Source organism: Oncorhynchus gorbuscha, linkage group LG18 (assembly GCF_021184085.1).
Source record: "Oncorhynchus gorbuscha isolate QuinsamMale2020 ecotype Even-year linkage group LG18, OgorEven_v1.0, whole genome shotgun sequence".
Taxonomy (NCBI): Eukaryota; Metazoa; Chordata; class Actinopteri; order Salmoniformes; family Salmonidae; genus Oncorhynchus; species Oncorhynchus gorbuscha.
In genome coordinates, this window is record NC_060190.1 from 50,953,640 (window position 1) to 50,968,250 (window position 14,611).

Below are 14,611 nucleotides of genomic sequence, written 5' to 3' on the forward strand. Positions count from 1 at the left end.
ATTAAAGTGACCAGTGTTCATTGACTCTGGACTGTAAATAGGGCAGCAGTCTCTAAGGTGCAGGGTAGAGTACAGGGGTGGTAGAAGGCTAGTAACAGTGACTAAGGCAGGGTTACCTTGCCCCAGACCTGCTGTTTTTGACACCTCTCTCCCTCTCTCCATCAACCGCACCTTTTGTCTCGACCTCTAAATGCTCGGCTATAAAAAGCCAACTGACATTTACTCCTGAGGTGCTGACCTGTTGCACACTCTACAACCACTGTGATTATTATTTGACCCTGCTGGTCATTTATGAACGTTTTAACATCTTGAAGCAAGATCTATCCTTAATGGCCATATACTCTTATAATCTCCACCCGGCACAGCCAGAAGAGGAATGGCCACCCCTCAGAGCCTGCTTCCTGTCTAGGTTTCTTCCTAGGTTCCTACATTTCTAGGGAGATTTTCCACCATGCTTCTACATCTGCATTGCTTGCTGTTTGTGGTTTTAGGCTGGGTTTCTGTATAAGCACTTCGTGACATATGCTGATGTAAAAAGAGCTTTATAAATATATTTGATTGATTGATAGATGACCAAATCGTTATGTTTAGGAAGTCAGTGTGCTACAATGGTTTCATAGTAGCCTACTGTGCCTCTCTTCTGCTACTCTGTAATAAGAGTTTAGATGATGAAGTAATCCTTTGGGAATTTAACTCCACCTCCATCCAGTGAGACTGAACAGACTAATCTGACTGGCTCAATGACCACTCAGAAGACGTCTTGTCCAATCAGATTCGAAAATGATGAGCTAGCCATTGAATAATGATACGACGAAAGTCTCGCGTGATGTAACGTACGTAAACTCACTTACGTCAGTCCCATGATGGCTGAAGATCCTGGAGGAACATTTTTCAATTTCTCTCCCACTTTTTTATTTTTCTCTTTACCTCTGCTTGTCATAGAGACATGGCAGGATACACAGCCTCGATAAGCGGCCACAGACCCTTGTTACCGCCATGCCCAAGAAAGGGAACCGAAAACGGCTGAAATTTCGGGCCGGGGACGTCTGCTCGGAGTCAGGTACTGTAGTTAGCTGGCTAAAGCTATCTTGTTTACCCAGCCGGTAACAGGCCGCGGTACGTAATCTGTAACGTACAGTGGTGCGTAGAGTGGGTGGGTCCTCGAGAACGAAGGTTAAACCACCCGATTCTACTACCATCATTAATATTCAATACATTGCTAGTTCTTATTAAGGATAATTTCAATGTTAGACATAAAAATAGAACGTTCAGATACACATATGTAGGCCTATTTCTGGTGGATGTCCGTCAGACATACCCACCAGTTGAGTATAACATTAAACGCTACATTGGGCGTAGCTACGTCCGACTTTGGTATCAGAATTTACACCTGTTGCACCAACCTAAAATAAAACTAGTAGCTAAATCCGGTCTAAGCAATGCGCGTTCATGATCATTTATGTTTTATAGTGTTGGTTACTCGGCAGCGCCTCTGCGTGCACGTTTTCTTACCCACAACTGGATGGATCAATCAATAAATAAATACTGTTGGAATGAATATCACTGATGAAAATATTGGAATAAAGTAGTCTAATGACATTGAAAGCATGTATCAAATTGTTCCTTACCGAAGCTCCTAGTCATCCAACCGTTTTAAATACTTTAAATCAATAGCTGTGTGTGGTGAACTCTAATTTCAGCTCTTAATGATTGGGACAGCGTAACTGGTTTGAGACAGGCGTGGGGACTCGTCTCAATACCTCCATGTTTTAAAATACACTCCGTTTGGATATTTGGTTACAATTAGGCTGGGGTCAATGTTAGCCAAATTGAGGTGAGTATTCATGATGATTACAGTCTAACGTTGTTATGAGAATATTTTTATTGTATGTTCTGTAGCCTATAAATTCCATGGTGAAGTCGGCTAGGCCAATGTGGCTCACATCCTTTTGAAAATATAGTTTGCTATTATTTTCTGTCCATATCATGAAATTGTACCCTACTCCTGCTCGCTATTAGGCGTTGAGTCTACTCCCTACTAGGCGTTGAGTCTACTCCTACTAGGCGTTGAGTCTACTCCCTACTAGGCGTTGAGTCTACTCCCTACTAGGCGTTGAGTCTACTCCCTACTAGGCGTTGAGTCTACTCCCTACTAGGCGTTGAGTCTACTCCCTACTAGGCGTTGAGTCTACTCCCTACTAGTGTTATCAGGTCAGTGCAGACAAAGGAAAAGAAATGAGGGGAGCAAGAAGTTGTAAAATCTGACTATTGAGATGCACCCCATGCCACCCTTTGTTATTGTGAGTGATTGGTAAACTGCATCTTCTCCCCTCTTGTAGTGACAGTTGCTGATTTCGCCAATGCCGACCCAGCCGTTGTGAAGTCGGGGAGGGTAAAAAAGGCCGTTGCCAATGCAATTGAAAAAGAAGGTAAGAGCGTCATTCAAAATGTTTCCATTTGTTCTACAGATATTGTGTTTCATGGATAAACCACATTATTGTGCTTACTAACTCCACACTGTTTGTCCTGCAGTGAAGATGTTGTGTGGGCTAGAGGGGTCGCAGGGTTCCGTACAGGAGGTGTTCTCGTCAGCAGCCACCCTCACCGGAGACACCCTGGAGAGTAGCGATGACCTCGACCCCGGGGAGGATGGAGAGAACGAGGCCAAACAGGCCCGCAAGAAGAAAAACAAGAGGAGGAAAGGTACACTTCACCTCCGTCTCTAGTCATGCATTGAAAGAGTTGAGGACTGCGTTTCATTCCAGAGGGTTGCTCCCGTTCCCCTGTACTCGTTCATGCTCCTTTGGTAATTGCAATAGGCTGTGAACTAGGCCATCTTTTCTTTCACCTATCCAGTCGTCTCAGATCCGTAAAGGGAAGTGAACAAGGACAGATGGGTGTGAACAACTTTCCTGACTATAACAGCCCATTGATTGACTGTCTGTTTTCCCAGAGTGCAGCGAGTGCAGTGACGGGGAGGACTACACAGTGGATATCTGGCTGGTGCTGGCTTCCTATATCCGTCCAGAGGATGTGTGTACGTTTGCTCTGATCTGCAGAAACGCCTGGACCGTCACCTGCACTGCTGCCTTCTGGACCAGACTATACAGGCGGTAGGTTTAGACCCTCTCATTCCCACAACCTATTTTCTAGGTGGGCTCCCAAGGCTCTTGATAAGACTTGAATCCTGGGAAGTCAGATTCACATTGCCCTTGAAAATTGGCACCTGAAGGAGTTGAAGCATTCTTATTTACATATGCTGTTTCCCCGCCTCTCTCTATGCTCTCACTTTCACCTCCCTTTCTCTTTCTCCCTCTTTCTTTCTCCCTCCATAGACACTACAGTCTGGATACTCACCTGCCGTTCCGTCTGCAGCCAGACTCCATAGCCAGGAAGCGTTGTCTACGGGCTCGCGTGATTCGCTCCCTCTTCCACCTGTATGAGCCATTCAGCTCACGTGTCTCCCTGAACCCCGCCCTCCCAGAGTCCACGCCCATCACGCTACTCAACTCCAAGGTAAAGAACCAAGATGGCGCAAGCAGGGAAACAGGCTAGCGGTTTCCAAAGAACTATTTGGTTTGTGGAGTTTGAAGTTCTTGCCTTCTTATTTGTATCCTGAGAGGGTCTGGGTACTTGATCTGTGCTGTAACTCACTAATCCTGCTCAATCAAATTCTGGCTTTAATGGCCACTTGTGCAATCAAATCAAATGTTATTGGTCACAGACACGTGCAATCAAATGTTATTGGTCACAGACACGTGTTTAGCAGATGTTTTGCGTGTGTAGCAAAATGCTTGTGTTTCTAGTTCCAACAGTGCAGTAATATCTAACAAATATTTCCCAACAATACACACATCTAAATAAAGGGCTGGAGTTAAGAATATATAAATATTTGAACGCGCAATACCAGTGGCATAGACTAAGATACAGTATATGAGATGAGTAATGCAAAATATGTCAACATTATTAAAGTGGCCAGTGATTTCTAGTCTATGCCTATAGGCAGCAGCCTCTAATGTGCTCGTGATTGCTGTTTAACAGTCGTCTGGCCTTGAGATAGAATCTGTTTTTCAGTCTCTCGGTCCCAGCTTTGCACCTGCACTGACCTCGCATTCTGGATGATAGCAGTGGTTCAGGTGGTTGTTGTCCTTGCTGATCTTTTTGGCCTTCCTGTGACATTGGGTGCTGTAGGTGTCCTGGAGTGCAGGTAGTTTGATGTGTTGGGAAGACTGCACCACCCTCTGGAGAGCCCTGCGGTTGCGGGCGGAGCAGTTGCTGTACCAGGAGGTGATACTACCCGACAGGATGCTCTCGATTGTGCATCTGTAAACGTATGAGGGTTTTAGGTGCCAAGACACATTTTTTTCAGCCTCCTGAGGTGCTGTTGCACCTTCACCACACTGTCTGTGTGGGTGGACCATTTCAGTTTGTCAGTGATGTGTACACTGAGGAACTTGAAGCTTTCCACTCTCCACTGCTGTCCCGTTGATCTGGGTAGGGGGCTGTTTCCTGAAGTCCCTGATCCGCTCCTTGGTTTTGTTGAGGTTATTTTCCTGGCACCACTCTCCCAGGGCCCTCACCTCCTCCCTGTAGGCTGTCTCGTCATTGTTGGTTATCAAGCCTACTACTGCTGTGTCTTCTGCTAACTTGATGACTGAGTTGGAGGCGTGCATGGCCGCACAGTCATGGGTGAACAGGGGGTACAGGAGGGGGCTGAGCACACCCTTGTGTTGTCCCAATGTTGAGGATCAGTGAAGTGGAGGTGTTGTTTCCTACCTTCACCACCTGGGGGCGGCCCGTGCTAAGTAAAGTTTTACCCATTTTCTCCTCTGCAGTGTCTGCTGTTCTGGGTCAATAAGGTTGTGGGCACTCGACCTGATCCTATGTGGGAATTCAACTTCAAGTTTGTGAAGCCGGTATGTATTCATGCCGAACTGTCTGAAGGAGACTAGTGAAGCATGTTTAGTTTGAATTTGAAGTCAAACATTTGAATTGTAATCAGGGGTATGGTAGTTTCTATATGTTTCTGTCCACTAGGCGGTGAGGTGTAAGGGTGGTAATGCCACCCGGGGTCTGCTGCTGCCCCGTCAGTATGAGGAGGTCCATGCCAACCCAGACTCAGACTGCTACCTGCTGCAGGTCACCACCCTCAACTTCATCTTTACCTCCGTCGTCATGGGGATGACCCTCGCCCTGGTCAGTACACCACTCTCCCTGGCTTTCACACTGAATTAACTCTGTTGTCTCCATCCATGAAGTTGCATTGTTAAAGGCCCAGTGCAGTCTAGTCATTTTTTTCCTGTGTTTTGTGTCATATTGTACAACAGCTGATGAAAGGAAGACTTTTTTAAAAGGGGGAACAAATGTGGTCAGTGTCATTTCCTGATTGTTGTTGGGTGAAAATACAATTGACACCTAATCAGCAGGTTTGCATGGGTAGAGTTGAGGTTTGCCTGGTGACATCACCAGGCACTGTAAGTTAATAAAACAACAGTTTCAGACCTCTGCCAATAGCAGCTAGTTGTCAGGTTACACACCCCTTCCTTTAGGCCCCTCACTCAAATTCTTGCTTGAGAAATCGTTTTTGCAAAAAAGTGACTTTTGTTTATTTTTGACGATTTCTTTGAAAAGCGACTACAGTTACATACTCAATTGTTACCTAGAAATGATTTGATATTGATATAAAATACAGCTGCTTTGTGCTTTTTAAAAATCCCATTATGTGGTTGTAACTCGTAGAGTGGGCCTGTTTTAGGATAGGCAAACCTGTGTCTCCGGTCTGTCTAACCCACTCTGTCTGTCTCTGTTCCCTTCCCAGTTCAACATCAACGTGAGCACGGACATGCGTCACCACCGAGTGCGCCTGCTATTCCAGGACTCTCCCCCCCAACGGGGGAGGAGGGGGGAGCAGGGGGGGACACAGGTGGTGCTGGATCCTGTACACAGCGTGAGACTCATGGACTGGTGGCATCCGCAGTATCCTTCCTCCCCCTATATCTAAAACCCATGTCTCATCACGTGTAGAACCCTCTTACTATCCCACACACACATTACACCTGTTTACTCCTAAAACCCTGACTGTACCGTCTGCCCGTACACCTAGAACACCCAGTATCCCCTTACACCAAAAACCATCCACATTACCCTGTCTCCCTGTACAGCCAGAACCTTGCTTCAGCTCAACCTTCTACAGCCCCAGACACAACACCTACCTCCTCAGTACCCTAGCTCTCCAGAGACAAACCCTCAATACCTTCCAATCTCCTCACATTGCCTACCCTCAGACCACCCTGCACGTTTATGTTGAACAGATGCAGAGACAATGTCATTTCTTTAATATGTTCTCCTTTCTGTAACTGCTAAATCTTAGTTTAAGGCCATTTTTAAACGGGAGACTTTTGATTTTACATTTGTTTGGCTGTAATTCTAGTTTGCCTTTCATGATGATTTTTCTGCTTGTGTATTTGTATTTAATTTGATACCTGTAATCATTGGAACTTTGTAAACGCCTATACCTCCTCAGGAAGGAAGGGGGTCTGAAGGCTGTAATGCGAGCACCATTTTCTGTCCTGCTTATGTCTGTGCTAGAATGTTCCTGATTTGGGTTTATCAACACAAGGCCAGTCTTGTATGTAAAAAATGATCAGTAGAAGCCAGTCTTGGCTAATTTCTAACGAGGTGGTATTTGAAGAATCAACATGTAATACCCACAGGAGACCGGATGGCAGCTCTCTTCTACTGTTCACTCGTCGTCCAATCAAAATGCAGTTCAGAACATTCGTGTTTGATTTTAGTGTGAATATAGACGTTTGTTATCGTGTGTAGTGGAAAGCAAAGCTTTTTGTTGATGATCAGACCTGAAATGGTTTCATTGTAAGTGAATGTATAGCTGGTTGACCTTGTGAGGGACGTATGTATGTTTGGCTGTGAGAGCCAACCGTCATTTCAGTCCCCATGTAAAGCCTGTGGATGCTGTCTGTGATTGTATGGTCAACCTCCTGTACTGAAATACAACTGGAAAGAACCCCCTGCATTTTGTGAGATTTTGTTTTTACAGATTTAATTAGACAATAGACGTCAGTCAACTTAACATTTCCACCGACATAGATCCACCAAACTAGATATGGCATTGGCAGACTGAATAGAACCCCCCTACATGCTGTGCTGTATTTGTCAGGAGAAATTAGGTTTCCTACTATCATATGGTGATGCCTACTTCAAATGTGAATGTGGATATACAGCATGAGGGGTAAACTAATGAGGAAATGAATACAGTACTGGTCCTATGTGTTTCCTTGACAATTAGTACCCTCTTCTGGTCAACTAAGAACATGGAAAGTGTCAACTTTTTGAAGCACAATGAAGAAGGTTGCTTGTACATTGATTTGGGTAAAACAATTTAAACCATAGCAGTAGAAAGAAACTCCAGAGGATCACACAGGTGACAGGTAGCCTAGTGGTTAGAGCGTTGGGCCAGTATCTGAAAGGTTGCTGGATTGAATCCCCGAGCTGACAAGGTAAATATCTGTCCTGCCCCTGAACAAGACCGTTAACCCACTGTTCCATGGTAGGCCGTCATTGTAAATAAGAACGTGTTCTTAGACTTGCCTAGTTAAAGGTAACAAAAATGTTGCAATATTGATATTACAGAAAATGACACCTGATCAAAACCAATTCATGCGGGATCCACAAAGGCGGTTGGGTGAGACCCCCCTCGGGCAGGGTTCCTCAACTGGTGGTCCATTATTTGGCCCCCCCAAGTTTTCTGAGGGGGATTATAATTGTATTTTTTACAGACTTAAAAACACTAGAAAATCAGCTTCAATGGATTTTCATTTGCCTGTGGCTTGCTCTCTCTCTCTCTATATATATATAGTAGGCAGACATCGAGGCATTCACTTACTGTTCGATTGAATGTTACAATGGGTTAAACAAGTGACCTAAGAAACTTTGAGTTGGGGCCGGGCGTGCCGGTTCCTGTAGCTCATATGGCCAGCCTCCTGGGCTTTTCACGCATGACAGTGTCTAGAGGGTCCCCAGAATGGTGTGACAAACAAAAAAAGTCCGTGTCGCTCCTGGGGGTGAAAACAGCTTGTTGATGAGAGGTAGAAGGAGAATGGTAAGAATCATACAAGCTAACAGGCGGGCTGCAAATAACGGCGCAGTACAACAGTGGTGTGCAGAATGCTCAACTTGTCGGTCCTTGTCACAGATGGGCTGTTGCAGCAGACGACCACACCAGGTTCCACTGCTATCAACTAAAAACAAGAAGAAGCTCCAGTGGGAACGCCATCACCAACACTGGACAATTGAGGAGTGGAAAAACGTTGCCTGGTCCGACGAATCCCAGTTCCTGTTGCGTCATGCTGATGCCAGGATTTGGCATAAGCAGCAGAGTCCACGGCCCCATCCTGCCTGGTGTCAATGGTACAGGCGGTTGGTGGTGGTGTAATGGTGTGGGGAATGTTTTCCTGGCATACGTTAGGTCCCTTGATACCAATTGAGCAACGTTTGTAGAATCCATAACCCAAATAATTCAGGCTGTTCTGGAGGCAAAGGGGGGGGGGGGGGTTCTACATGATAAACTGGCCAGTGAGTAAGTGATCGAATACAATTGTAAACGAGGTTTGAAATTATTATGTTTTAGTTAAATAATATATCTCTTTGGCCATATTGTGGTCAAGTTGCAGTCTAGAAATGATTTGTAATTATGTTCAGGACCCCTGACCATCACTCTAGAAAAAAATCATCCTGCAGCTGAATTTGGTTGATAATCCCTGCCCTAAAGCCTAGGCTACCTGATTAAGGATGATATTGGCCTTGCAACCTCGCTGAAACAGATCCATTCAGTTTCAATACCATGCTATAATCGCAACACACATGCACGCATTAGTGAGAGGGAAAGCAAGGAAGGTGTGCACTATTGTAGGCCTATGCTCCATTTGAAATATTGTCAGGCAGTCAGGAATGAGTGACCATTAAAGCCAATCCTGGGGCAACCATGTGCTGTGTGCACTGACAGTCAACGGGCATAACGTCACTCTCCCGAAATACCCGTCCAACAGAACTACATCCCCCAGAATTCCCATCACGCTCTGCCATTGGTGGCCGGAGTTGTCACAAGTGCATACAGGTGACCAGGGACGCTCCGAACTCCGCTGACAACATCACAGCCAGCAGGACGAAAACAATCAGCAGCTGGAGAGCCACGGGAGAGTAGCAGCCATTCTACTGAAATTATAACACACAAAGACGCTTCTTTAAAAAATTTTTTTTTTTGCGTAGTATGTGTGTGAGGGTCCCAGCCGTTCCGCGGACAATATCGGAGCGCACTGGTGAAAGAGCCACCTAGTTTCCAGAACCTGACTCTAACTTCGTATCGTCTGACCTTCATAGCGGGTAAGTGATATTCCACCGCTGAACTTCTGCTGCGCACTCGCTCCGCAAATCCACCACAAATGGGTCAACTCTGGAAAAGTCACTGGGTTGCATGTGTTGTGCGCCATAGTTCAACAGAACTTTGGAAATAGATTTCATGGTCATCTTGAAAGAATGAAAGTTATTTAGCTCGAGCGTTCACTGACACTGCTAGATAACAAGGCATGTATTTCTTTATTAAAAAAAAGGGCTTATAGTTTTAGTGCATTGAAAACACATTTTACATAACATTGTTTGCCTAATAAACAGTATCCTAGGCAACTACATGTATTTGTTGATTTAAGTTGGTAGTCTAGTCAGCTTTTTATTGTGAAGGTATTGGTAATTTTCTTTAAACATTGACAGCTACCAACAGGGTATGATCAATGTTTATGCTATGTTTAGTGCATTTTAGTGCACTTTTTCCTGAACTGTCAAATTCAATATCCTACCCAGATGCCTTTGCCATTTATGACCAACCGCTGGTTTCCGTTCAACGCAGCGCAGAGAAGGACTGGCCACATTGTTGAAGACACTATCCAGAGCTATGCTGCTGCTATGACCAAACCGTGTTTGTGATACTCAATACATGTAACGAGAACTGCTGGAAAGCTGCGCGCGGGGGACCAAACAGCCGAGCAATGGCCTCTCCTTCGCGCTCGACCGCGCGATCTTTCCGCTTAGGTACATACAGGGTGTGTTTGTTGTATGTGTGTGTGCATGTAGGCCATCATGTAGTAGGTTATGTTTGTGTTTATATATACCAGGAGGGTCAGTTTTACCTCGGTTTTTGTTGCGCAATATGAATACTTCTCACTAAACTGTATGATGATTGCTTTCACTCGAACAAGCGACGTCACGGCCAAAGCCCTGTGATATCGAGGGATGTCACATTATGGGTGGTGGTCTTACAATACTTGACTGCTGCACTCAATGTCATCTGTTTGGTTTTACCCGTTGAATATTTAGGCAAGATATTCAGTGCCTTACCAGTTCTCTTTCCCTCCTTATCCCCTCTTTTTTTTCTACTCCTTATTTTCCCTCAATGGGAAGAGAGAGTGCTCCAACGCTTAACTCGCTGTAGTCCATACTACCCCTAATAAATGTATTACCATGAATATGACTAATACCTCATTGTAATAACACACAATGAGACCCAGGGGAATGTTGCCTGACCCTTCACTGGTCCATTTGATCATGCAGGCCATTTAGGACAATCATGTTGAAAGGTCATTTGGTCAGGCCTAGTCAACTGGCCTATTGTCCATCTCACTATTATCTGACGATACACCACTGTTATGTTTTAGAGGAAATCTCCCATTCTCACCCTGACTCAACAACTTTCACTATTAGGCCATTTCTCAGAAATGTCTTTATCAGTGTGACCTCAAAGCAACCTACTGACAGGATTCATGTTCATATGGTCAATATCAGCAGGAGACAAGTCAAGTTTCAAGCAGAAACTGTGGAAAAAATGATATCTGAGCCGTTTCTGGAGGTAGTGGCAGACAGTTAAACTGGTATAACTCATAATTAGGTACTAACCTTCTGTAATTCTATATCACATATGTATATCTACAGTGATATGGTGAACATGCAGTAGACTGCACCCAGACTCTGTAAAGTAGTGTGATATGGTGAACATGCAGTGGACTACACCCAGACTCTGTAAAGTAGTGTGATATGGTGAACATGCAGTGGACTACACCCAGACTGTAAATTAGTGTGATATGGTGAACATGCAGTAGACTACACCCAGACTGTAAATTAGTGTGATATGGTGAACATGCAGTAGACTACACCCAGACTGTAAATTAGTGTGATATGGTGAACATGCAGTAGACTACACCCAGACTCTGTAAAGTAGTGTGATATGGTGAACATGCAGTGGACTACACCCAGACTGTAAATTAGTGTGATATGGTGAACATGCAGTGGACTACACCCAGACTGTAAATTAGTGTGATATGGTGAACATGCAGTAGACTACACCCAGACTCTGTAAAGTAGTGTGATATGGTGAACATGCAGTAGACTACACCCAGACTCTGTAAAGTAGTGTGATATGGTGAACATGCAGTGGACTACACCCAGACTGTAAATTAGTGTGATATGGTGAACATGCAGTAGACTACACCCAGACTGTAAATTAGTGTGATATGGTGAACATGCAGTAGACTACACCCAGACTGTAAAGTAGTGTGATATGGTGAACATGCAGTAGACTACACCCAGATTCTGTAAAGTAGTGTGATATGGTGAACATGCAGTGGACTACACCCAGACTGTAAATTAGTGTGATATGGTGAACATGCAGTGGACTACACCCAGACTGTAAATTAGTGTGATATGGTGAACATGCAGTAGACTACACCCAGACTGTAAATTAGTGTGATATGATGAACATGCAGTAGACTACACCCAGACTCTGTAAAGTAGTGTGATATGGTGAACATGCAGTAGACTACACCCAGACTGTAAATTAGTGTGATATGGTGAACATGCAGTAGACTACACCCAGACTCTGTAAAGTAGTGTGATATGGTGAACATGCAGTAGACTACACCCAGACTCTGTAAAGTAGTGTGATATGGTGAACATGCAGTAGACTACACCCAGACTCTGTAAAGTAGTGTGATATGGTGAACATGCAGTAGACTACACCCAGACTCTGTAAAGTAGTGTGATATGGTGAACATGCAGTAGACTACACCCAGACTGTAAATTAGTGTGATATGGTGAACATGCAGTGGACTACACCCAGACTGTAAATTAGTGTGATATGGTGAACATGCAGTAGACTACACCCAGACTGTAAATTAGTGTGATATGGTGAACATGCAGTAGACTACACCCAGACTGTAAATTAGTGTGATATGGTGAACATGCAGTAGACTACACCCAGACTGTAAATTAGTGTGATATGGTGAACATGCAGTAGACTACACCCAGACTGTAAATTAGTGTGATATGGTGAACATGCAGTAGACTACACCCAGACTGTAAATTAGTGTGATATGGTGAACATGCAGTAGACTACACCCAGACTGTAAATTAGTGTGATATGGTGAACATGCAGTAGACTACACCCAGACTGTAAATTAGTGTGATATGGTGAACATGCAGTAGACTACACCCAGACTCTGTAAATTAGTGTGATATGGTGAACATGCAGTAGACTACACCCAGACTGTAAATTAGTGTGATATGGTGAACATGCAGTGGACTACAGCCAGACTCTGTAAAGTAGTGTGATATGGTGAACATGCAGTAGACTACACCCAGACTCTGTAAAGTAGTGTGATATGGTGAACATGCAGTAGACTACACCCAGACTGTAAAGTAGTGTGATATGGTGAACATGCAGTAGACTACAGCCAGACTCTGTAAAGTAGTGTGATATGGTGAACATGCAGTAGACTACACCCAGACTCTGTAAAGTAGTGTGATATGATGAACATGCAGTAGACTACACCCAGACTCTGTAAAGTAGTGTGATATGATGAACATGCAGTAGACTACACCCAGACTCTGTAAAGTAGTGTGATATGGTGAACATGCAGTAGACTGCACCCAGACTCTGTAAAGTAGTGTGATATGGTGAACATGCAGTAGACTGCACCCAGACTCTGTAAAGTAGTGTGATATGGTGAACATGCAGTGGACTACAGCCAGACTCTGTAAATTAGTGTGATATGGTGAACATGCAGTAGACTACACCCAGACTCTGTAAAGTAGTGTGATATGGTGAACATGCAGTAGACTACACCCAGACTGTAAAGTAGTGTGATATGGTGAACATGCAGTAGACTACAGCCAGACTCTGTAAAGTAGTGTGATATGGTGAACATGCAGTAGACTACACCCAGACTCTGTAAAGTAGTGTGATATGATGAACATGCAGTAGACTACACCCAGACTCTGTAAAGTAGTGTGATATGATGAACATGCAGTAGACTACACCCAGACTCTGTAAAGTAGTGTGATATGGTGAACATGCAGTAGACTACACCCAGACTCTGTAAAGTAGTGTGATATGGTGAACATGCAGTAGACTACACCCAGACTCTGTAAAGTAGTGTGATATGGTGAACATGCAGTAGACTACACCCAGACTCTGTAAATTAGTGTGATATGGTGAACATGCAGTAGACTACACCCAGACTCTGTAAAGTAGTGTGATATGGTGAACATGCAGTAGACTACACCCAGACTGTAAAGTAGTGTGATATGGTGAACATGCAGTAGACTACACCCAGACTCTGTAAAGTAGTGTGATATGGTGAACATGCAGTAGACTACACCCAGACTGTAAATTAGTGTGATATGGTGAACATGCAGTAGACTACACCCAGACTGTCTGTAAATTAGTGTGATATGGTGAAACAGTGGACTACAGCCAGACTCTGTAAATTAGTGTGATATGGTGAACATGCAGTAGACTACACCCAGACTGTAAAGTAGTGTGATATGGTGAACATGCAGTAGACTACACCCAGACTCTGTAAAGTAGTGTGATATGGTGAACATGCAGTAGACTACACCCAGACTCTGTAAAGTAGTGTGATATGGTGAACATGCAGTGGACTACACCCAGACTCTGTAAATTAGTGTGATATGGTGAACATGCAGTAGACTGCACCCAGACTCTGTAAAGTAGTGTGATATGATGAACATGCAGTGGACTACAGCCAGACTCTGTAAATTAGTGTGATATGGTGAACATGCAGTGGACTACAGCCAGACTCTGTAAATTAGTGTGATATGGTGAACATGCAGTGGACTACAACCAGACTCTGTAAAGTAGTGTGATATGGTGAACATGGAGTAGACTACACCCAGACTCTGTAAATTAGTGTGATATGATGAACATGCAGTAGACTACACCCAGACTCTGTAAAGTAGTGTGATATGGTGAACATGGAGTAGACTACACCCAGACTCTGTAAAGTAGTGTGATATGGTGAACATGCAGTAGACTACACCCAGACTGTAAAGTAGTGTGATATGATGAACATGCAGTAGACTACACCCAGACTCTGTAAAGTAGTGTGATATGATGAACATGCAGTAGACTACACCCAGACTCTGTAAAGTAGTGTGATATGATGAACATGCAGTAGACTACACCCAGACTCTGTAAAGTAGTGTGATATGGTGAACATGCAGTAGACTGCACCCAGACTCTGTAAAG

At 44.2% G+C, this 14,611-nt stretch overlaps 2 protein-coding genes across 3 annotated transcripts in view; both read left to right on the forward strand.

Moving 5' to 3' along the window:
- The first annotated feature begins 837 nt into the window (after nucleotides 1-837).
- On the forward strand, nucleotides 838-7,045 carry LOC124003099 (transmembrane protein 183A-like). The gene is made up of 8 exons (XM_046311153.1): nucleotides 838-1,060; nucleotides 2,340-2,429; nucleotides 2,533-2,703; nucleotides 2,954-3,113; nucleotides 3,336-3,516; nucleotides 4,836-4,916; nucleotides 5,038-5,196; nucleotides 5,819-7,045. Exons 1-8 carry the CDS (start codon nucleotides 997-999, stop codon nucleotides 5,999-6,001), a joined length of 1,089 nt encoding a protein of 362 aa, XP_046167109.1. The 5' UTR covers nucleotides 838-996; the 3' UTR covers nucleotides 6,002-7,045.
- Nucleotides 7,046-9,141: 2,096 nt separating this feature from the next.
- LOC124002629 (transcription factor EB-like) overlaps nucleotides 9,142-14,611 on the forward strand; it is a 75,803-nt gene continuing 70,333 nt past the window's right edge. Inside the window, exon 1 of one of the 2 annotated variants that reach the window (XM_046310196.1) lies at nucleotides 9,142-9,399. The gene's annotated coding sequence lies outside the window, so the exon portion shown is untranslated. Of the gene's footprint in view, nucleotides 9,400-9,984; nucleotides 10,102-14,611 lie in introns of those variants that run through there. The other variant, XM_046310199.1, reaches the window with a different exon arrangement.

Bases quoted from the DNA above. Each gene is read 5' to 3' on its own strand.
- LOC124003099 (XM_046311153.1), top strand. From the start codon at position 997: ATGCCCAAGAAAGGGAACCGAAAACGGCTGAAATTTCGGGCCGGGGAC. The intron at 3,114-3,335 runs GTAGGTTTAGAC...CTCCCTCCATAG, and splicing joins TGGACCAGACTATACAGGCG to ACACTACAGTCTGGATACTC. The intron at 4,917-5,037 runs GTATGTATTCAT...TCTGTCCACTAG, and splicing joins ACTTCAAGTTTGTGAAGCCG to GCGGTGAGGTGTAAGGGTGG.